Source organism: Corvus cornix, chromosome 1A (assembly GCF_000738735.6).
Source record: "Corvus cornix cornix isolate S_Up_H32 chromosome 1A, ASM73873v5, whole genome shotgun sequence".
Lineage (NCBI taxonomy): Eukaryota > Metazoa > Chordata > Aves > Passeriformes > Corvidae > Corvus > Corvus cornix.
This window is the reverse complement of record NC_047057.1, coordinates 21,340,055-21,364,338: the sequence shown is the minus strand read 5'-3', so window position 1 is coordinate 21,364,338 and position 24,284 is coordinate 21,340,055. Positions and strand designations below refer to the sequence as shown.

The following is a 24,284-nucleotide window of genomic DNA, read 5'->3' as shown; positions in this document are numbered from 1 at the left end:
CACTTCCAGGGATGAGGCATCAGCCTGTTCTGGTGTCTCACCACCCTCACAGGAAAGAATTTCCTCCTAATATTGAATCTAAACCTACGATCTTTCAGTTTAAAACCATTCCCCTTTGTCCTATAACTACATGCTGTTGTAAAAAGTCTCTCTCCAGCTTTCCTGTAGCTTCCCTTCAGGTACTGGAAGGCCAGCAATTAGTTCACCCTGAAGCTTTCTCTTCCCCAGGCTGAACAATCCCAATTCCCTTCGCCTTTCCTCACAGAAGAGGTGCTCTAGCCCTCCAATCACGCTGAAACTGGAACAGAATGAGAATCAGCCTGAACAAATCTCCATCATGCACTGGGGTAATGAACTGATAATTATGATAGCCTAAAGGTATCTGTGTCTGCACTGACTAAACTAAACAGCTCTTGCTCATCAAATCCGAAAAGACGCTCAATCAAAGGTGAGTTTTGCTCATTAATTCACTTTCTCTGAAGCCAGTATCAGCCTGGAACCTCTTCCAATACATGCATTTATCACATTTCTTTTTCTATGCTTGAGGCAATGGAAAAACAAACGAATATGTCACTGTGATGCTATTAAGCCACAAATAGCCCAAGAGCAAGTAGGTAGAGCTTTCAGAAGAGAAGCATCCCAAAACCACCGTTTTTTTGGGACCTTCACTGTACAAAATTAATTTACCTAACTAGAAGGAGATTACCTTTCTTTTTTAAGTGTAATATCTAAAGCCAATTTCCTTCATCACTAAGAATAAGGCCACTAGTAAAGGCAAATCTTCCATAGTGAATGATAGCTATAGAGTTTACATAGTGCATTTGAAAATCATTCTCAACATGATTAAAGCCTTTTACTTCTTATATATATTGATCTTGGCTATCACTGGGGAGTGATTCTGTAACTTCTAGATCATGCAATATAGTCTTTATGGTTTAAGCAAAGGGAGTTAGTACTTTCACTTATGGTTATGAAACAGTTCATACCTTCTGCAGTTCAAGCACAGCCAAAGATCTGCAATACATACCAAGGAGAGGTTACATGCTAATATACAGTGATGAACCCTCAGAAGTACATTCTGCTTTGCCTTTTATAGCTCTGTACAGAAGTTGATAACCTTGAATGCACTGAAATAATTTAAAGTTATTGTGAGGGGACAAAAATGCTTCAAATGTTTTTATATAGTATTGAATTTATACAATCGAGAAAAGTTTAAATTGCTTGTATTTTAAAAATGTAGAACATCTTAAAATACATTGCTTTAATTATTTAGAAGTGCTTCAGCTGTTCAAACTAAGTTACTTTAATTTAGACTGTTGAAATATGCATAGATTTAAAATTCAAAAAACTTCTAAAATTGATAAAAAAATTCCTTCTCAATTCCAATTCTTTCATTAATTAAAAATATTTTTCATTCCAATTGTTCTAAATGCAATTTTCAGCTAAGAATGCCCATGCACCTTTGATTTCAAACAGTAAAGAGCCACAATAACTAAGTAATTTTTATTTTGGATCTTTGTTAAAAAATGAAATAGAAAAAAAGGCAGATCACATGCTCTGGACTAATATTCTGTCCTTTGCCACAAAAGCACACAGTACACAGAATATCAATGTGAGCTTGCCTCCTCATGCTACTGTTTTTTATTCTAAGTTTCGTGTTCAAAATCCAGTCTCTGGAAATGAATTTCACAGGGTGAATTTCTGAAGAAAGTTCTCGTTTTTCTTCAGTAGAATTAGCCTTTGTCCCAGAGCCTGAAGGGACAATTGTGATCACCTTGTTGGATAGTCGGAGGTTCAAAATTCTGCCTCCATGCAACAACCCATGCTACTTTTGAATAAACGCAGAACACCTTTGAGGGGCTCACCCACTACTGGCTTAAAGAACATTTATGAAGTCCATTTATGTGGCCTCCTACTCTTCTTTCAGATAAGATAAAGGGACTTCCCTCCATACCCACTGAACACAGGTTTTCTTGGTTTTATTCTTGTGATAAGAAGAGAAGTGCATTTTTCATTGTGCTCCCTCCTGAGAACCTTCCAGCCTCTCAAGATCCTGTCAGCATGTCTCATGCTAGATCTAGACAATCGCACAAATGTCTTTCCTGTTGCCTAAACCAAGGAAAGGCAGATGAAATGTTCTCTAAGCAACTGGCTGACGTTTCATGATCGCTAGCCGTTGTTCTTGTGGTAGACTTTAACTTGCCAGATGTCTGCTGGAAACTCAACACTGTGAAGAGGCAGTCTAGGAGGTTCTTGGAGTGTGAGGAAGACAAATTCCTGACGCAGCTGGTGAGTGAGCCTACCAGGGATGGTACCCTGCTAGACCTGCTGTTAATGAACAGAGAAGGGCTGGTGGGAGATTTGGTGGTTGGAGGCTGTCTTGGGCAAAGTGACCCCAAAATGACAGAATTTTCGATTCTTGGTGAAGGGAGGAAGGGGGTCAACAAAACCTCTACCTTGGACAGTCCTTGATAACAAAGGAGTCCAGGAAAGCTAGACATACTTTAAGAAAAGAAATCTTAAAGGCACAGAATCAGGCAATCCCCATGTGCCAAAAGATGAGTCAATGGGAGAAGACCGACCTGCTGAACAGGAAATCAGAGAAAAAAAGAGTTGATGACCTTTGCAAAAAGGAGCAGGCAATTCAGGGAGAGTACAAGGGTGTCATTAGGTCATGTAGACAGAAAATCAGAAAGGCCAAAACTCAGTTAGAACTCAATCTGGCAACTGCTGTGAGACATAATAAAAAGTGTTTTTATAAATAAATTAACAACAAAAGGAGAGCTAAGGAAAATCTCTATCCTTGGATGTGGGGAAGGGGGGGGGGGCGGAACTTGGTTGAGGAAAGGATGAGGAAAAGGCTGAGGTACTCATACTTTCTTTACCTCAGTCTTAAACAGCAAGACCGGTTATCCTCAGGGCAACCTGCGCCCTGAGCTGGTAGACGGGGACTGGGAGCAAAATGGAACCCTGCAATCCAAGAGGAAGCAGTTAGTGACCCACTGTACCACTTGGACATTCACAAGTCTATGTGAGTAAAAAGGACCTGGAGGTGAACATGAGCCAGTGTGTGCCCAGGTGGCCAAGAAGGCCAATGCCATCCTGGCCTGTATCAGCAACAGTGTGGCCAGCAGGACTAGAGCAGCGATTGTCTCCCCGTACTCAGCACTGGTGAGGTCACACCTCGAGGGCTGTATCCAGTTCTGGGCCCCTCACAACAAGAATGACATTGAGGGGCTGGAGAGAGTCCAGAGAAGGGCAGCAGAGCTGGTGAAGGGTCTAAAGAGCGAGTCACATGAGGAGTGGCTGAGGGAGCCAGGGTTGTTCAGCCATTAGAGGAGAAGGCTAGGGGGGACCTTATCACTCTACAACTGCCTGAAAGGAGGTTGTATCCAGGTGGGGGGGTCAGCCTCTTCTTCCAGGCAACCAGCAATAAGACAAGAGGAAATGGCCTCAAGCTGCACCAGGAGAGGTTCAGGTTGGACATCTGGAAGACTTTCTTCACTGACTGGGTTGTCAAGCATTGAAATAGACTGCCCAGGGAGGTGGTGGAGTCACCATCCCTGGAGGTGTTCAAGAAATTACTGGATGTGGCACATAGTGCTATGGTTTAGTTGACAGGGTGGTGATCAGTCAAAGGTTGGACTCAATGATCTTGGAGGTCTTTTCCAAACTTAATGATTCTGTGATTCTATTATCATGTTAGGAGCTCAGATGTGTTATCTCTGAAACAGATAGACATATTTCTCTCAAAGTTGCTTTTTTTAGGATTCAGCCCTAATGTTTCAAATGTTTCTCTTCTTAATGGAAACTATTTTGTTTTCCTCAAGGCAGGACTGTCTTCCATTTATTCACATTAAAATTAAAAATGGAATACTTTTTGATTGCAACCTGTATGTCATACAAAAAGATAACTCTGCATAAATAACTATTCTGCATTGCTGCTTACTGTTAATGTGATATGATGCGATCTATAAATTATATTCTGACTATAAGCAAGGGTGAAAATTTTACCTTGCAGTTGTAAATACAAAGTATTCATTAAAAGAAATTGAGCCAATCAATTTTAAAATGGATACTTTAGTAGCCTTCAGTTAATTAATAACACTCTGCCTATACTAACCCGCCACACCAGGAAGCTTGATAACGTTCCACATAGAACTCACTACAAAACCACTAGAGCTAAACTGAAAAAAAAATTAATTTACAGTTCTTAAAAACAGTAATAAGTTCTACAGACAAAGGCAGATTTATAGCCTCCTAGAATAGTAAAACTTCAATAGTTATGTGATATAGGTATCATATATGAAAATTCATGCAATCATTTCTGGTCAAAACCTCATATAATATAGATTGCCTGCCTGTATAATCTTGAAAATAATCTACAGAGTTCTTCTGTAAACGTTAAGTTGTTGGATGATAAAAATCTGACAGTTCTAGGCACTGCAGATTACTCACCCTTGAAGGTCTCACTGCAGTATAAATTACTGAAAAATGAACCCCTCGTTCCTGCAGATCCATGGTCACTCTTCCAATCATTTTGTCTGTAAATAGAAACATGTATAATTCAACAAACTCTGTAAGATCAAAAAGCTAAAATTCTACAGTAGTTGGAGAAGTAATGAGCTAGATGTTTAAGCTTATTCAGTCTATTCAAGCCACTTAAGTGCTCATTCCATCTAGGCACAATAGGTACAAATGGGATAAGACATGCTCAGTGTCTTGAAAAATGCACAATTTCATTGAGATAATATAAAAAAACCACAACAATTCAGAAAAAGAGGTGATTTTGAAACTGAAAAGTAAAACAATGGAAAACATACCCTAAGGTTTGAACTTTAGGGAATTAAAACCAAGAGCAGAAGAAATCACTTAAGAGATGTGAACAGGATCTCTTAATCTGTTAGTCAAGTGACCAGTCAATAAGTAAATAATAAAATTTAAGCAGTATTATTATTTGAATTACAAAATACATGTAACTACCACTGAGCCACAACACTCAAAACACGGTGTTTAGTGTGGGGCATGATATGTGTAATACTGGTAGCAGTATTTCTTTTGCCTTCTGTGGATTTAAAGCCTTCTTCAGCACCCCCAACAGGACACAGAAAATTTTCCTGCTGATTACTTTGGAGGCCAAAGGAGATATATGGTGGAATATTTCTGAAAAAGGAAGGAAAAGTCAGATAAGGAAGAGACAACCTTTCAAAGAGGTCCAAATACGCCTCTACAAAAGATGCTCCTCTAGTTCTGAAACCACAGGCAGTTACAATAAACACTTAAAACTGATAAATGTTTCCAAAATTTATGCAGAAACATGAACATGCTTATGCTTATAAGGAGCATAACAGCTGTGAATCATGAACCATTATTCGTGGCGTTATTGGGACTGCTCGAGAAGCAAGCAAGCAGACTCACATTTACTCTTTCTGGCCTTCCCACTTCTCATTCACATACCAGCCTGATGGATGGATATTTTATAACCTGGACATACAAACGTCTCAGATTTCGAAGTTATACTTTACAGAAATTGTGTTTTATTTGCATGTGCTGAAAATAAGAGTTTATATTATTATCCTTTTTAACCAGTTCTACTTACTGTAATTATGGTGTCCTGGCTGAGTAAAATGTTTGGCTTTTTTAAGAATGAAAATACGTTTTTTTCCTGTAGGGTTTCAACTGAACTGATTTCCTCATACCAGTCAAGAATCACAGCTATGTAAAGTTTCCTACTAAGAATTATTGCTAAGAGAATCTACTATAAGAAATGTACTTACTCAGAAAAAAAGCTGCCTAAAAACTACTGCCGTAATTACATTGGTTGTGGAGATCCAAGGCATTATATAATGAAGATTTTGTATTCTGGATTCAAAGATTTTGGAAATTCTCCTCAGCCTTAGCAAAAATATGCAGAACAACAACAACAAAAAAGCATAGAAAAATGCAGAGATTGAGTTTGGGTTTTCTTTTATTAATGCAACCAACAGCTTTCTGAAATGCAATAACATGTTATTTGCATTTCCCTTCAGAAAGAGGCTACATGTAACTATAGTTACCAGTAACATCTACAACTCTTGCCTTTGGGAAGGTTCTAGAGGTAATTCCTTCTTCCAGAGAAGCTTCTGTGAACATCCGTATGACAACAGAATTGATATAGATTCTTGTTTGCCTGTGATCAGAACTCTACCTTTCTTATGAAGTATTTTCAAATTCTCCAAAGATTGTCCACCATATTTTAGAGCGTCTAAATTAGGTGCCTACATGGGAACAATAGTGCAGGTTTTGTACTTGGCCCTGCAAAGTGGCATGTCTTCCCTAATCCACACACCTTCTTCCTGATTAACATTTTGATACTAACCAAAAAGCTGGCATACCTTTCCTTCCAGCCTCCCCCAGGTCATCTGTTAACTTTGCTTTCCCGAAACAAAGTGGCCTGAGACAACAGTTGCACGAGTCTACAGTGTTCCCTGGCAGCCAGGAGGGCCAGCAGTGTCCTGGGGTGCATCAGGCACAGCATCACCAGCCTCGCAAGGGAGGGGATTGTCCCACTCTGCTCTGCATTGGGGCAGCCTCACCTCGAGGGCTGGGGGCAGTTTTGGGTGCCACGATATAGAAACGACATTAAGCAATTAAAGACCATCCAAAGAAGGCAACAAGGACGGAGAAGGTTCTGAAGGGGGAGCCTTATGAGGAGCAGCTGAGATCACTTGGTCTGTTCAGCCTGGAGAAGAGGAAGCTGTGGGGAGACCTCATTGCAGTTACAACTTCCTCGTGAGGGGAAGAGAAGGGGCAGACACTGATCTCATCACTCGTGACCAGTGACAGGACTCAGCGAATGGCATGAAACTGAGTCAGGGGAGGTTTAAGTTGGCTATCAGGAAAACATTTTCTACCCAGAGCACTGGAACAGCTCCCCAGAGAAATGGCTGAGGACCAAACCTGACAGAGTCCAAGAAGCATTTGAAGAATACTGTCAAGCAAATGGTGTGATTCTTGGGGTGTCCTGTGCAGGGCCAGGATGGACTCAGTTATCCCAATGGGTCCCTTCCAACTCAGCATATTCTATGATACTATGATCCTAGGGCTTGGGAAGCTTATTCTTGAATCCATGCAGCTGATGAAAGAAATGTCCCATAAAAAAAAGCTGCTGTTCAGCCAAGACCAACATTAAATCAAGTCTCAGCTATCCAATATGCTCCGGGGAAAAGAAAAGAAGACAAAATAACTCCTCTGCAATTCAGAGATGAAAATCCAACTGTTTGTTTTAGTATAAAACTCACTCATTTTGGACTAGTGCAAAAACAAAGAGAAAAGGATACAAAACTGATTTCAGTACTAAGGTATTTTCCCCTGATTTTCAAATCTGCTTCTGATTTTATAACCCCAGTTGTGAGCAGAAACAGTCACAGGCATTAAAAACACTATTTAATTATCAGCCCACTACACTGTAAATCCCCCAAACTACCACTTCAGTGATTTGCCCTTCATAATTCAATTTCTAATTTGGAGTAATAAGTGAAAGCTCTGCAGTGAGATACCTCTCAGTGCCATTTTTGTGTATGGCACCTCTTTTTCAACCAGATGCTAGGCAAGAGAAGTTTTTTATAGTCTTATATGGAGAGATTCAACTTTAACAAGTAGTGTTTATTAAAACTGCAAAACCAATAAAAGACTCTACCAAAGGCAAAGAAGGCCATCAGTATTGTTTTATAAAGATTAGAAAAACATTTCCTATTCACGCAGACACCCTTTGTTGAGACCAAGGCCTCGGATTTTCCAGAAGAGCCTGGCACCTCCAGCTGCCAGTCTGCAAGGTGAGATCGAGGGAGGCAGCTCAAGCTGTACAGAGATGCAGGGTTTGGGCTCAGAGAATGAGCAAAGGCTCATGCCTGAAGCAGAGGTGAATTATTGTCATACATGAAATCCCTATTTGTGCTTGGTCTTTGCATATTAAGTGCTTTAATTAATTAATTTTGAGTTAAATATTTATAGATTAAATCTTAAAATTAACCCATCAACCCAGGTACAAAAATCCAGTTCCAGTATCAGTGTTTTCAATTGTTTAAAGTAGTTTATTAAGAGAGTTGCCCTTTTCAAACTTCAAACCACCGGTACACCATAAGAGCTACCTTTCCTGTGTTTACTGTATACTTTTACAAGTGTTTTGAGGTGTGTTGGATGTATTTTAATACTTTTTTGTAGGTGTTTTCACTTGCATTCTGATTCCAAGGCCAAAAAAACCCCATCCAGTCTAACAGCCAGCAGCTATTTTTAGCCACAAAGCCATTACTCTGCAGGCAAGCTCCATGGCAACCTGAATACCTGAATTTTAATGAAGGCATTGTAGCTCCCTTATCTCAACTAATACCACCCCCTCTGACAACAATGAGCCATTGGTGGACGGAGATGATCCATCAAAGGGAAAGCACCAATCGCCTTGGACTGAAGGGGTGGGCTGTGGGCGGACTGGGGGGGGGGGGGAAGAGCAAAGACTATAAAAGGAATGAAGCAGAAAGGCAGGGTCTCTTTACCCCTCTTGCTCTCTCCAGGCTAGCTGTGGGAGATGTCGGTGCTGGGTGTTAAAAGCCTACTCCTATTAAGGAGTCTTTAGTAATTTTTTTTGACTTTGGACCTGCTAAAAGTCAGCCCAGCACTCCAAGTTCTTTTTCTCTACCTGAGGTCTAGTGCTGTCTCAGCCAGAAGATCTCAAATCCCTGTGCTCCTGGGGCATACCATCTACTGAGCCATAGGATCCCGAATTTTTATATTTTTCTAATTTGTGTAATTTTTCAATTTTTCTGTTTTCAATAAATTAATCTTTTTAAGAGTTGTCTCATTTCTCACAATTATCATGACATTTTGAGTCACAGAGCTGTATCCACATGGATTTTTAATCAGACACTTAGTATCCCAACACTAAGACAACCACATGTTATAAATACTGTAGAAGGGGAGTGGGATAATAACCTTTAAATAGTAGTTGCAAGAGAGTAGAAAATACACCCTACTCAAGTGAAAACACAAGTGATGAAATGTTAGTTATATCTAGGTAATATTACTTACCATTTTCAGCAATTGCTTCCAGGGTGGAAATGTCTTTTAAACCACTAGAGAAAAAGAGAGAGAGAAATAATTAAAAATCTTTTCTAGGCAAGAATGATGTGAATCAAGTGTATGAAGATACTGACTGATAAAAGGATTACTGTCAATCCCTCTGCCATTCTTTCATCTCCTCTTAATGACCCTTTTCTTCTGCAAAGCCATTAAAAATACAAGGACCACATCTTCAGCTGATTCTTAAACCCCTCAAACTACCTAGGCAGCAGAGAAGCCATACTGCTGACACTATTTTGATCAGTCTCTGGGAAGCTTTTTTTTCATTTGGTGTTGGCCCATTGTTTAACATTTGTAGAGGAACTCCTTAAAATAGTCATTATGCCTCTTTTTGTGTAATGACATGACAGCTAGAATTGCGTTTCTTCAGGACACATTGATATCTGCCCCTTACACCGGCGTACAAAAGCCCAAGTAACAGGCTGGGAAGAAGAGTAAGTAGAAGAAGCTGAGCAACCGTGCCTTATCTTTTCTAAATATACATACACCTGAAGGAACAGTCTCTCCCTATCTCTCTTAGGTCACAGTCCTCATAGAGCTGGAAACATGAAAAACTATAGCCCTCCTCTTCCTTCTACAGTGATGGAAAATCAGGCTCTTTATCAGCTTCAGGTCTGTCTGTAGGTTTATTTGCTTGCTTATTTATCCTGCCAGTATTTTTGACTCCTGGAATGCCTTCTAGCAATTAATTCTGCAGGTTAATCATGTGTTGAGTAAAGTAATTGAGCCTTTCTGCTAAAAAGTGTGTTGCCATTTAGTTTTATTAGCTGCCCCTTTGTTCTCATATAATGAGGCAGACAAAATAGGAATGCCTGACTGCCTTTCTCAACATAATTCATCTATTACACCTGGTAAGCTTATCAGGGGACTTTGAAAAACACTGAATTCATCCTTGTAAGAGAAACAATTTTGATAGCCCTACAAGCTTCCACTTTGTTTTTTTCAATTTCCTGAATACAACTGACATTTTCAAAAGCTCTAAAAATCACACACACATGTGGGTCAGTTCTTCTTTGGGATAAGCTCCTACCTGGCAAGTGGTTGCAGCTGAACCACCAGTAAGTTAGGGTTAGATGCATTCACTTCCAGGTGAGAGACATTGAGATTAGTTACATGTGTCAACCTCCAATCTCTCGATTCTTGAAGAACGCTCAGGAGATACTTGGTAGCCTTGCAGTCAACAGCTGGCAAAACTAAAGATGAAGGAGAAGACTGAAGAATTTCCTGTAACAAATTTATGAACAGTTTATTTACTTGCTTAATATTTAGCTGATTAATAATTAAACACAAGCTTTTTTTAATGTATCCTTAATTTAATATTCAAGGTGAAGAACCACCACAGTAAACAGCACGTGAATTCTCACAGCCTGATGGTGGCTGCAGGCTGCTCCTGAACTTTCTTGTAGCAAGCTTAAAGCACTCAGTAACACCAAATTTTTACTGTCCTTTCCACATGTGGTGGAAGAGGAGAGACAGATGATGTAGAAGTTCTCAAGCTAAGAGTGTAGTGGTTATGAGTACTGCCAGAAGCAAAGCTCAGATGACTCTCTAACTAAATGCCCTTGGAGGTAAGAAAGATCAATGTCAGACACCTCCAGTTGCAGCAGCTCCATTCAGTTAGGAGTCATATTTTGCATAATAAACACCCTGCATTTGTGTACATCCTGGTGGTACAGCACACGGTACAGGAAAGTGTCTAATTTGTAACAATTAATTAAAGAAAGCTGCAGATTTCAGGCTCTACAGAGCCTCCAGACAAACACAAAAAAAATTCATGTCATAAACTTTCCATCTTTATACTCAAAGTACAAATTATAAAGCTCAGGCTGAATTAGTTCAGATAAAGCATCAGGGTATCTTTCACTTTATTAGAAATTCTGATAGCTGAATTTCTGATAAAGATACTTGAGTGAAATGAATTGAAAAACATTCTTATTCTAGAAGTTTGGGACTTGCATAGCCAAAAAACATCTTTCCAAGCATTTTTCTTGATAATAAAATTAACTTGAAATATTTGGGGAAACAAAATGCAAGATGAAGATTTGAAAATGATCAAAATTAATGTAGCCCATATTTGACATTGTGGTGGGTTGACCCTGGCCTGATGCCAGGTGTCAACCAAAGATGCTTTATCATTGCTCCCTTCAACTCTTCAAAGGAGAGAAAACATAAGAGTTACAGTGTTCCTAACATTTTCCTACTATTCCTTTTTTCCTTTTTGTCTGTTCTTCGACTGATTACCACTTTTCTGACCTGCTCTGGTTCTTTCTAATTGCTCACATTTTCCTTCCTAGGCAAAGGCTATAGGTACTTTCACATTTCTATAAATGCTCATAAGGGAGGATTATGCAGCATTGTCTGATTTTCCAGACGGATAGAAAAGTAACTGCAGAAATTAAAATAGAGCAGAAAGCATTGATCTTGTGTACAGGTCTTTGAGTAGTGTTTTTAGCACCTCCTGGAAGAAAAAGATGAAACATTTCATTTTGATTTGTTTATAGATTTGAATTTAGACCTGAAATTCTGAGCAATTCAATGATTTTATTTTCAATATTTTAATCCCTTGTCCCATAGCAGCAGCCAGAATGGCAACAGCCACTTCATCCAAGGATATATATTAAGCAGATTACTCATTTAATGTAGAATAAGATATAAAGTGTATCACTGAGTAATATCTGAATTGTGCCTCTGCTCCTAGCCAGTGCTGCACTGCCATCTGTCTCAGTTTCCAGCCCCTGGTATTCAGCTGTTTTTTCATATGAAGGGAAGACACAGCTGGGTATCAATTCATTAGCCTCAGGTAGGCAATCTGATCCCTTGCCTCTGCTTTGTCCTTCTTGCCATTTGGCAGTTGTGCACTTTTCTTTACAATACTCATATGTTGCTTTACACATTTCAGGATTTCAGCTACCATGCTTGTTCAAGACACGAAAACTCCAAAAGGGGGTGGAGTATGAAGAGGATATTGAAAAACATCTGATTCTGCATTCTGCTGAAGGAAAGCACACAGTAGCTAGGAAACAGGAGTGGGACAGGGAGAGAGAGGAAGGGGAAAAGGAAGGAGAAGGGGAAGGTTTAATTTTCATTTTCCAATTATTTATCCCACAAACTTTTACACTGTAGCTGTTGCTTTCAAATATACACATAAAGCTGTAAGTTATAATTTTAATGAAAACTGATCTGATGTACTTTACCTGATAAACAGTGTTGCAGCTACAGGAGTTATTGCTGAACAATAATAGCTCCATGCTGTACTGTACAGTGGGAAACATGACACTCAGTTTTTTTTTCTGAGGGTTACAGACAGATCCAAGGGACTGTGGAGAAGCAAACCTGAAGTCCAAGAATGGGAGGAAGCATTCCAAAGAATAAAATACAGACTAAAACAATGAGGAAGGACTATACTGGGGAAAATACTTGATGTAGCTTTCACAACAAAGTTTTGCCTCACAATTCCGCTGAAAATACCCGAAGGAGTTAACAGGCATGTACAAAAGGAAGGTCTAGAGGGTACAGTCTACTTGAACCCAGACAAGGCATTTGGCAGAGTCTTGAGGTAAGGACTACTGAAGAAACTAAGCTGCTTTGGCCAGAGAGAGGCTGTCTTCACATGAAGGTAGCTAAAGGATAGGTAAAGATTTAGCAAGAAAGGGTAGAAAAAAGTATCTGTTACTGCACTAGGGTCTGTTCTGTTCCATATGCTCCTAAACTATCTGATAAAAAGATAAATATTGAGCTAATGAAACTTGCTCATTATGCCAAATTATTCAAGTTAGTAAAGGCAATGGCTGACTGATGAACCACAGAAGCAGCTTCTGGTACAACGTCTTGGGCAACTGAATAACTGGTAAGATTAAATGTAAATTGATTTTAGCGCAGTACAGGGTGACAGAAAAACAAACCTGATTTTACATACACAATAATAGGTAATAGACTCAGAACTGAGTGTTACCCTTCAGTAATGAAACCTTGAGAATTACAACAGCTCTTTGAAAATGGTAATTCAGAGGCTGATAGTGATTAGGATTGAAAAAATTAAATATTAATAATATTTTAGAAAAGGCTGGAGAACAAAACATCATGTCACTGAATAAATCTATGAACTGTTATCTTGATTATTATGCAGCTCTGTCCATGTTCCCTTGTCAAGAAATAATATAATAAAACTAAAAGAGAGAAAATAAAGACAATTAAAACTTTATTAGAACCTCTGTATCACACGTGACTAAACAGGACTGCTCAGTCTATGACCACTGAGTGAGGATAGGATGGAGTTATCAGACCAAAAATGGCAATGACTTACAGTCATAATTATGTAGCTGCACAGCTGGCCACTAATTGGAGTGTGTTAACACACACTGCAGTTCTAAGGAGCTGAGCACTGTCTGGGGAAAGCCAAAGCTAATATTAAAGAAAAATAGTTGGTAGGGTAGGTGACTGCTTGACAAAGAAGTTCCCCAAATGCTAATCTTTGTATTTTATTATTTAATTTAGAAGTTGTTTGAAAGTTCAAGATAAATGACCTACCTGTAAGATTCCTTTTGTATTAACTAGAAATAAGACTCTTTCATTGCATGCAAACCCATTCATACCAAAAGCTCAGAACAGCTGCTAATGCAGCTGAACAAATCTAATATCTGCAAATCTTTCTGGGGTTTACAAGCCTATAACTCTTTTTCAAATAACACTTTCTTCTTGTAGTACACATGCTGCTACATGCACTTATACATCCTAAATGAAATCTCCAGCTTAGGTTTATGAATAAGTTTGATTTCTGAAGTTCATAAGGAGGATGCTTGAGAGCAATGGAAAACTTATAACTTCACCGATCATTTGTATAATATAGACTGTGTAGGTAAAAAACTTGTGATTATGCAACATCAAAGATTCTACTTTCCCCAGTGAGAAAATTCAGACCTGACTTTCACTTGGTCCTGTGTTGTGTAAATATTATTGCAATCTTTCATATACTGATTAAGAATTGATTTCTTACTCAAAGTATCTCAAGTGGAGTTCAAGTAATATGATAGCAACTGAGAAAATTTTTGTAGACCCTGCTACATCCATATGGATGATTATAAAGTTCCTCTTCTGGGCCTAAGAACTAAACCCTATGCAGTAGATATTGACAAAACTCTCTCTATGGGCATCTAGCTGAAAAAGAAGTATGTAATTTATACATCTCATTTTCTTTCACTCACGTTACAGCCCCTCACCTCCATCAAACTACACTAGAAAAGCATTAAGACTGCCAAATCCAACAGAACAAATGTAGGAAGTGCTGTAGTTAAGGTGAGCAATTTGCAAAAATAAACTCTTCAGGTTTAAATAAGCCATAAAAAGGAAAAATTTCTCAGCTCCAAGACAGAGAGGGAACAGAGGCAAGGTCAGAAAGAAAACAGTTGATTACATTTATTCAGATTGTTAAAAACTTGGGTATAAATCTTTGACCTGCCAGGTACAGACAAAGATTTACTTAAACATGACATTCTGTTTAGCTGAGGACCTCCTCACCAGCCCTCACTAGGTCCCAAATCCCCTTTTACACCACCTGATTTCTAAACCCATCAGTCTCTGGACTCATCTCTAGACTTTAAAGCCTTTAATCTCTATCTACAGTGCTGACGGAGTCCTGATTACAAGGCAAAAGAAGAATGTGTTAAACACTTTGATAACCCTCCTCTTAAACATCCAGGGCCTACTTAAATAAGACCACCACATTATTAGGAACTTGCAGTATCATGCATTGCAATGCATTTTAAACAGCTCCTGAAATTAAACCAGTTTTGTAGTTAGGCAACAAAAATTTGCCCCAGACACAGCATTGCAGAGATGTTAAACCCTGAGAAGATAAGGCATAGCAGAGAAGAACCAGTGCATCTGCCTGCAGACACAACCACTGATCCTTACAGTGCAGATGATTGTGACTCCCATTCATTCCTCAGAAAACCCATGTAGATACTCCGCATAATTTTTTCTCTTCCAGCATCAGTGTTAAAACGCTGTTATATGACAAAGAGATTAATATCTCCAGTTCCAATCATACAAAGAAGATGTGAGGTTCTTAGTATAGATGTAGAGAGGGGTAATATGTGAATATTTATGTATTTAATTACATATAGTGCTTGCTGTGTGGTGCTTGGGAATTTACACTTCCTTGTGTGCTCCGATACCATTTGCATTAGTAATAGTTCTGTTCCTGCCTCCAGGAATGTCTTTATGACTTCCATAAGTGAACATTTTGTCTAATTACATTTCCATAAACTGTCATGTACAACCATAGATGCTGTGAACAAAATCCATAAACCTCAGTGAGGACAGAATTTGAAGCTGTTGACTGACTCAGGAGGATTCCATCTTAAATTCTGTGCCTAGAGTTTATTTCAAATTAATCAACTAGCATTATTTTTTTCATCAAGATTAAGGCAATACAGCATCTAGTGATATATTAATACAAATATAAAACAGTTAACTCCCTAAATGAGCTTCAATTTCTGTGAAAACAAAATAGGTATTAAATTCTGAAAATAAGACCAAAATGACTGGTTCCTATAACTTCTTTTCTTCCTATGGCTTCAAAACAGAATTTTGGGGTGCTAGTCTTGAAGTTTATATTGTTTTTTACAATAGAAAATTGCATCATATTTAAGAACAATTTTGTCAGTTATGAACAATTTTGACAACTCAGTCTTTAAAAATATAATAGCTACAAAGCACATATCTGCACACTCAGTAGATTTCCTTTAACACATCAGCTTAAACTGGAATAATCTCAAAAATTTAAATAGGAAAACTTCTGCAACTCAGTTTCCTTCTCCCAATTATTTTCTGTTTGCATCTTTCTTACATCTTTATTTTTCTTTTTACTTCTCTTTCTAGATACTGCACATAAAGAAATAAAAGAGATAAATGCTTGCCTGAACATTTTGAAACGGATTCTTGTTGCCATAGGATTCACTGAAGTATGTGAAATCATCTATGCTAAGCTGAAAAACAAAGAGAGTAGGTTGGTGAGAAGGAGCCATGGCATCTCATTTAGGTACAGACTCGTGCTCAGTATTGGTGAGAAAAAAAAATGGTTTACGTACCCTATCTTGCAGGAACAAGACGAGGTTTCTGGAGTTCTGGGTAAAAAGAGGTTGCAAGAATTCCATCAGCTCCTGTGCTGAGACAATGTGTCCTTCGTGCGTAGCAGGGCCTGGATTCCACTGAGATCTATAAAGGAATAATTTCCTTTTCTGTAAAATTTGCTGCCAATGATGATACCTCTTCTGCCTTTAAATATGCAGCAGCAGGTAATGAAATCATCATTTCTAGTTTAAGATCAACTTTGCAGTTCAGTTTACTTTCATTCTACTCAAGAGAAAAAGAACTTGCCCACATATGCCTGTGTTACACATCAAATTGACTGTGTTACAGTAAGAATGAATAGAGCTAATGTGTCTCTCTATTTTCTTGTTTCTGTACAACAGCAGAGTTGCATCTTTCCAAAAAAAGTTACCTGCTAAGTGTAATGAAGAAGAGTATGTTGAAAACATCCAGAGAGAATTCCCAGAGGGCATCCTAACTCCCAAAACACTTTGCAGTGCTGGCAGATGAAGGTCAAGAGGAGTAGAACTCAGACTAGATCACAAGTTGTCATAAAGTAGTATTTTTTTATAAAATATTTGTTAGTAGAAGGGTCCTTTCAGTGCTATTGTAAACAAGTTTTCTCCTAAGGTTTTCATGATGAAGGAATCATTCTACAGCAGCTGCTCAGAAAAGCCACCTTCCCAGCAGCAGGAGCTCTTCTGAATGGAAGGACCCAAGGCACTCAGCTTACACTCTTTTGTGAACCTCTCACTATGAGGACGGGACAGAGAAATAAGTCATCTATTTAGTTTTGCTGCTACAGAAAACAGGCAAAACAAGAGGTGGCATTATTCTTTCAATACCTCATTGGGATTTTAACAGTACACAACATGGGTCTATATGGATGAAAATGTTTATGAACATTTGTATCCTTGGTGTTTTGACTAATGAAAACTGTCTGTGGAAAACCATGACCTTGATGCATAATCTCCCACCTTTACCCAGGTACACATCAGTTGCTAAGGCCTGAGAAAACAGGTATTCCAGACACTCTAACTGGTTCTAATTACAAAGAGTTGGATATAGGCAATAGTTGTGTGCTCTAGCATCAGCTATTATATGACTGCAACTTGATCAAGTTGAGATACAAATTAAATTTTCTAACCCAAAGCAATTTGCAAATGACCCTTGCACAGTAAGCTTTTATGAATGAGAACAACCTCTGCAGTCCTTTAAGATGGAGGCAGAACAGGGTTAATGAACACATAGGTGGGGTTCAATGTTGTTTTTTGGATAAAGAAAACCTATATTGCACTCCCAAGTCTTCCCTGTTAATTCCAATGAAGATTGCTGAAAGTGAATCGAAAGCCTCAAACTGCACCCATGGCAGAGATAAAACCAGCACGGTCCTGCAGCACCAGATGATACCTATCTCACTTCAGACTCTGGGGTTTGGGAAAGTGTTAGAGCAAACTCTGTATGTGGACGGCTCCTTCAGGACAACATGCTGCAGATGTGATAATTAAATTCCAGTAGACCTCTTGCCTGTCACTTTTTAAGCTTTAGAAATAAATCTTGCTGAGATGAACAAAATGGGTTTTTATTGGTGAAATTATCTGGTATTTTCTTAGTTTTACTCAGCATCTTCACTTCTTTGTTAATTTTTGCTTGGAAATCCACGTTAACATATATTTATGAACATAAACAACTCAGAAATTGTAACAGGCATGCCTCAACTTTTCAGAGAAGACAAAATTCACAATTTCAAAAAATTAAATAAAATCTTTAAAATGAATACATTTGAAAACACAGAAAGTCCCAAAGATTTTGAAATGACTCTTCAGGAACTGACTTTCATGCTGACTTTTTGCCTTGCATGGCCACACCAAAATACTAATGATATTAAAGGAAAAGCAGATAAATCAAATTAAGAGATGATAAAAAATGTCTTGTGGGAAAGAAAATGACACTGAATATCTTAGTATGTTTCTTTTAAAAATAACTAAATCCATTTCATACCTAATCTTAGAAGAAAAAAATGAAGCTTTTGAGAGCTTTGGGGACTTGCAATTAAAAATAAAAGGTAACAGAAAGCACATCAAACAAAATGAAATTATCTGCAGCAGCACAATGGTAAAGGCTTTTGCTGTGAACTCAAAACCTCAGAAGTTTAATGATCCTCTTTTAAAGCATACTTGCTTCTAAGAAATTCCCTGTTCCTTGAAGCAGTTCTTGCTATCTAACCTTGAAAAAACCCTTTGTGACACTTTTTAACTTTCAAGCAGTAAACTTCAGTAACTTCATCATCATAAAAAACATCTACATCAGTTGGTTAATAATTCTATTAGAATGCAGCATTTGCCTAACACTTATATTCACAATATCATGCATGCATTTATTTTGCTTCTTTTAAACAATTTGGTGAGCCCTGTGCATGGCAGCTGGGAAGGCGACATCCTTCCCTGAGGGGGCTGTTGCTGTCCGCTCAGTGCAACAACATTCTCAGTGTGGTTCAGACAGGAAGTAGAACCATAGAAATATTTAGGCTGGAAAAGACCTCTAAAATCATCAAGTCCAACCGTCCATGCAGCACTGCCACGTCCACCTCTAAACCATGTGCCTAGTGCCACATCCATGTGTTTTTAGAACATTTCCAGTTGACTCAACCACTTCCCTGTTCCAATGCCTGACTACACTTGCAGTGAAGAAATTTTTCCTAATATCCAACCCAAACTTCCCCTGGCGCAGCTTGAGGCTGTTTCTTCTTATCCACACACTTGCTAGCTGTGAGACCAACCCACTCCTGGCTACAACCTCCTTTCAGGGAGTTGTAGACACCAATAAGGTCTCACCTCAGTCCCCTTTTCTCCAGGCTAAACATGCCCAGCTCCCTCAGCCACCCCTCACAAGACTTGTGCTCCAGCCCCCCACCAGCTTCCTTGCCCAGTCAGTATGTTTTACTGGGTGCTTTACCATGTGAAGTGCAGGGTGAAACAGAGATCTGTGAGTGCCACAGGTCACAGATACACTGATGATGTGCTTCCCTGAGCAGAGTCACCCAGCTCATCCCACTGCACTCCTCACCTCAGTGACAGATGGCACGGTGTGAAGCCGGCAGTAGGCCAGCACGCATATTGATTGCTGTTATCAACTGCTCACACAAAACCCTGTGCCCAAAGACCCACAGCCTTGTACACTCATCCCTGTGCCAAGTGCATCGGACTCCCCGCCACAGCACCACCGGGGCTCAAAATGACAAGCATCTCTGCTGATGTATGTGCTTTAATGTGTGTGCAGGGCCACACAGGTTTAAGGAATCTCATGGAAGCTTTAAGTTTGAGGAAACTTAAAACTCAACTGCTCTCTCTTTCCTCCAACAGTCCAACAATGCACTAAAGAAAGTGAGGAAAGCAAGCTTAGCTTGATTATTTTGCTTCGTTCTTATAACTCACTGCTCTGACATGACAACAGTAAGCATACAGATTCTTCCCTGAACAGAATTCTTTCTGGAATTTGAGCAATTAGGTTTGATGGAAGAAAAGATTTCAAGACTTCCTGTATCTGAACCCACCAGAAAGGCTGATGGGAAGATAACAAGACTTCTATCACTCTAACTCATGACCTTACATTTTTGCTTTGTAGCTGGCTTTGGAACTCTTTTCTACAAGTTATTCTTACTAGTTGTCTCTATCAGTCACCTTGTGATTACCATCTAAGAAATCAGATTTTCCCCTTCACAGCAGAAGTAAACTGGCACGCAGAGTCTCCATAGGCATCCAATAAAGTTACAGCTAAAAAAAATTTTCCCTTTTATGTTACACCTTCTTTCAGCAGATTTTTCAGTAAAGTCCTTGTAGTTTAGGAAAAAGTGCAAAGGTACTAATTGGCATTAACATCTTCTCAAAGTCACTTATAATCTCGGTTTGCCAGAAAAGGATTATTTTCCATATATAAGCACAGCATAAAAAAAAAAAGGAAGTAATATATTTTAAAATACTGTAGGCAAAAATCATTCCTAAAACAAACACGAGGGGGCAATCACAAAAGCTAATTTTAATGAATTTATTTCCTCAAACTCCTTTTCTTTATCTGTGGAGGGAAAGAAATTCCTCTGAATATTGGTTCAAAATGGCTAAATCAAATTTCTTCTGTGTATCATATGCAAGAAGAGCCTTTCAATCTTTCCTGCTTCAAAAAACCAACCAGGGAATATTAGCTTAAAGGCTGATTTAGAATAAAGGTCAACTTTTCCACACCAAAGTTATTTGAAATTTATTCAGTGATGTATTCTTTTGTGAAAAACAGGACAGTATGACATACTGAGTTATTCCCTAGTTAAACTGAGAAAGAATGTTGTGTTTTAAAAAACACACACTTTTCTCCAAGTAGGGATCTGCATTTTTCTTTCTAGAGGAAAGAGGTATTTGATTTACTAATATCTCTGTAAGAACTGATACCACACTTCCCTTTGCTTTGTGCACTGCATCTGTTTGTCAGCTGCAGGTTTCATCTCTATCTGGCATCTAACATTATCTTTAATACCATGATTACAGTACAGTAATAATGCATAAAAGACTTTAAAGTGTTACATTCCCTAATACAGCTGTCCTGAGATAATGGCTTGGCAAACTCTGGCTAGTTCTAAATTACAACAAAATGTAGTATCCTTCAACTATTCGATATCAAATCCTAACAGATACCCTGGGAAAGAGTGATAGACCAGTGAATCGCAATTTCTGTTGATTAATGAACAGCTAAACTTTTAAACCAGTGGGATATGTTCCTATGGAGTGGACAGAAATCCATTGGTAATTGCTGCAATTCTGTAGTTTCCAAAAACTCTTAATAGTAGTTTCCAAATTTCACAGGCCTGTAGAACACACACTGCAAACCTTGCATCTCTGTGAAGCACCAAGATGTAAAGCACAGAGTTAAGGGTTAGCAACCAACTTGCTGTTGGTGTTACTTTATTTTATAAAATAACAAAACCCTTCTTTTCAGTTGCTTCATTGACCTTCACCAGAACTAATTTTGGCCCCACAAGAACTTCTCCTTTCAAAATGCAAATATCATGGTAGGAGGAACACTTCTTCCATAAAAGGTTCTATTTCTGGAAACATGAAACTGTTTACCAGTCCAGTGTACAGATTTTCTTGCCATAGATTCGTATAAACCAGAAAAATCTGCAGTAGAACAGGGAGTTAATTGCATCTTGATGGAAAGTTTACTTTTATGACATGGGATTTAGTGATAAGATCTTGTTTATATTTACAGCAGGTGTGTTTTCTATATAAACCAGGAAGTAGGACAAAGGAAGCACTGATGTTTTCTTGGATGCTTAGGACCACTTTTAACCTAAGAACAGTGCTTTCCAACATTTTTTCTGCTTTTAAATGCAGGGGTTAATACTCACATATGTGCCTGTCTTCCATAGTGGTGAATCACTAAGTATTTTGAATATAAAAATGCCTTGACATTGAGACATCCATTTTTTTTCTTCCAGGGGGAAAAAAAGTGAAAGCTACAAAATCAAACTTTTTTAAAACTTGCAGATTTCTATATGTAGAGTTTCAGGTTCTGGAAATGCATAAAAGAAGAGGAAACATCATGGCAAAGGTGGTAAATAAGTGACCCATAGATTTCTGAAAACTTTTCATATCCAGTATCCACCTGAAACTACTGCATTGCCCAACCTGCCATATTTCTGGAAATCCCAAGTAATGGTACAAAATCCTTAAAGTGAGCATGAATAAAATTCCTGGTTGGACAGAAGAGGTCTACATCTGGTTCTTTCAAGACAGCTTCAAAGTCCTATTTCATAAATATACGCAAACCCCTGAATTTCACGTGTCTCTGGATCTGTCAAGACTGCAGTTGTTTGTAACAAGTGATGCATATACATACAGCAGTGTATTTAAGAACCTGTATTTAAAAGAACATTAAAGTGAAAAGCCAGGGTTCAGAAGTTAGGAAATGCAAGACTTAAAAAACTGCCACACAGTTTTTGGTCAGCTCCTTTTTTGTGTCACTGCCTTATGTTGTGGCTTTAAGTCAACAACATCTCTAACAGTGGAGTTCAAAGATGCCTTAAGGTGAATAAAGCACATCTACTTCAGATTTTTACTTTACAGAATTTATTTACTTCTTTCTGCTCAATGTAGAACACTAAAATTATAAATAAAAATGGGTAAAATCATCTGTTGGCTTGTTTGATGGCCAAGGTGCAAATTTATTTATTGGACAATTTCGTTGCCCAGAGCTGATTTACCACCATCGATGGCACAATATATTCTGTGCACACACACACAGAGCAGTAGCATAAGCAGGGATACTTTTGCTCGATTTCTTACCTCTGAGTTGACCAAAGCAGCATCGGCACATGATCCACTGCCAGAGAGGTTCTGAGCAGCACAGCAAGGGTGCAGAGCAGCCGGGCGGGAGCAGCAGGGCAGAGCCGTGTCATGGCTCCAGGCGAGGGCCTGCGGAACTGCCAGCTGCAGCGGGAGAGCCCGAGCGTGTGCACAGCTGCACTTCCCGCTCGGGCTGCTGCTGGCCGGATTCAGCCAGGCTGCGGGCTGGCGCTGCTCTCCAACAGCAGGGGGGGTTTTCAAAACATGAACTTCCTTCACTTGAACTTGGGAGTCACTCGTATTTTTAATGCTTTCAGGTTTGTGGTTTAAGCAGCTCGTAAAACTCTCTGCAGTGAAAGCACTGACAGTTTCCTCTAACCTTCAAGTGCAGGGGAGAGTCGTGAAGTCCAAACTCCTGTCCTAGGCAGGCTGATAACAGTTATACAACTTCAAAATGGAGTTTACAGAAAAGTTTTCTGTACTGCACAAAATGTATTCTGCAGAACTTCTGTCTTCTTCCCCTGCTACATGTTATCATGTCCCTCAGCTTAGTTTTTCACATGTATTGAGATCTGGCGTCACACATTTGGGTGTTGACAGGTTTGAAATCTGCAACAAACTGCAGATTCCAGCAAGAGGGAAGAGAGAGAGAAAATGGCACGTTCAGAGCCACTGAAACACAGAATTGTTAAGCTATCTTTAGCATGCAGTGATGCTATCCCAGAAATCAAAAATATCTAAAGTCAGGGGCAAATTATAATCACTTCAGAATGTGACATGACTTCAGTATTTCACAAGTCTCATGCAAGATCAAAATAGTCTTAGAGAATTCCTTCATGCCAGGAAGCAAATTGCCCTGACACACATTTTTGTGCCTGCCAAACACTGAGCTGTTCCTACACCTTGTGACTACATTAGGCAGCAGCAGTCTTAGCACGTGTTTAGCTCTGGGCACAAATGCCTCCTCACCATCAGAACAGGACATTAGAGATCATACACAAAAGAAGTTCTGAGCTATGTTAAAACGAGTTGTGATAAGGGAAGAATAAGGAAGCACAATGAAAACTGTACAAGAAGACACAAATAGAGGTCAGAAGACATGTGTGTCTGAATCTGAGCACATGTAGCTGGATCAGTTAAATCTATTTGCCTTAACTTACAGTACATTGTTATAGTGTGGTTGCCTAACATAAGGGAATTTGTTCATCAACTCAATCTGAAATCAGATTTCTGGGACAAAAACACTAATAATTTTGAAGACAGCAATAAAACATTGTCATGTTCCTTTTCTTTTCCATGCTAGTTTTACATAACACAGAATTTAACTCTTTAACTGTACTTTTTCCTCTGCTCCTCAGAGATATATTAGAAATCCTACCTCTTCTCTTTAACAAGCCAGTGTTTGTTCATCTGTTTAAGGGTGTGTACAGGTAAGACAGCAAACCAGACCACGAAGACAGAGGTAGAAACAGAAGTACCTAGGCAGAATAAGTGAATCACAGAATTTCCAATAAAACTCAATTTTGCAGAAGGACAGTATTTGACGCACTAACCGATTCACACACTGTTGCAAGAACATCACCCTAGGCCCTATGTCAGATGCACAAATAGTCTGCAGGCCTGGTCACATTCAGAAGAGCCAGTTGGGTTCACAAATCACATGGTTTATTGAATGCAGCCTATATGGTTCTTTGGGATTGCTGGTGACAAATGCAGTAGCTGCAGAATATATAGCATTAATAGTAAGAC

General features: G+C 38.9%; 1 protein-coding gene across 1 annotated transcript in view; it reads right to left on the bottom strand.

Annotated features, from left to right (window-relative positions):
- LOC104686818 (V-type proton ATPase subunit S1) overlaps positions 1–22,760 on the bottom strand; it is a 51,752-nt gene extending 28,992 nt beyond the window's left edge. The window contains exons 1-6 of the mRNA XM_010395516.4: positions 22,536–22,760; positions 16,203–16,329; positions 16,032–16,100; positions 10,145–10,338; positions 9,064–9,107; positions 4,459–4,544 (exon numbers count right to left, since the gene is read on the bottom strand). Of these exons, the coding sequence (XP_010393818.3) occupies positions 4,459–4,544; positions 9,064–9,107; positions 10,145–10,338; positions 16,032–16,100; positions 16,203–16,329; positions 22,536–22,648 (633 nt within the window). The 5' untranslated portion in view covers positions 22,649–22,760. The remainder of the gene's footprint in view (positions 1–4,458; positions 4,545–9,063; positions 9,108–10,144; positions 10,339–16,031; positions 16,101–16,202; positions 16,330–22,535) is intronic.
- Between the last annotated feature and the right edge of the window lie 1,524 nt (positions 22,761–24,284).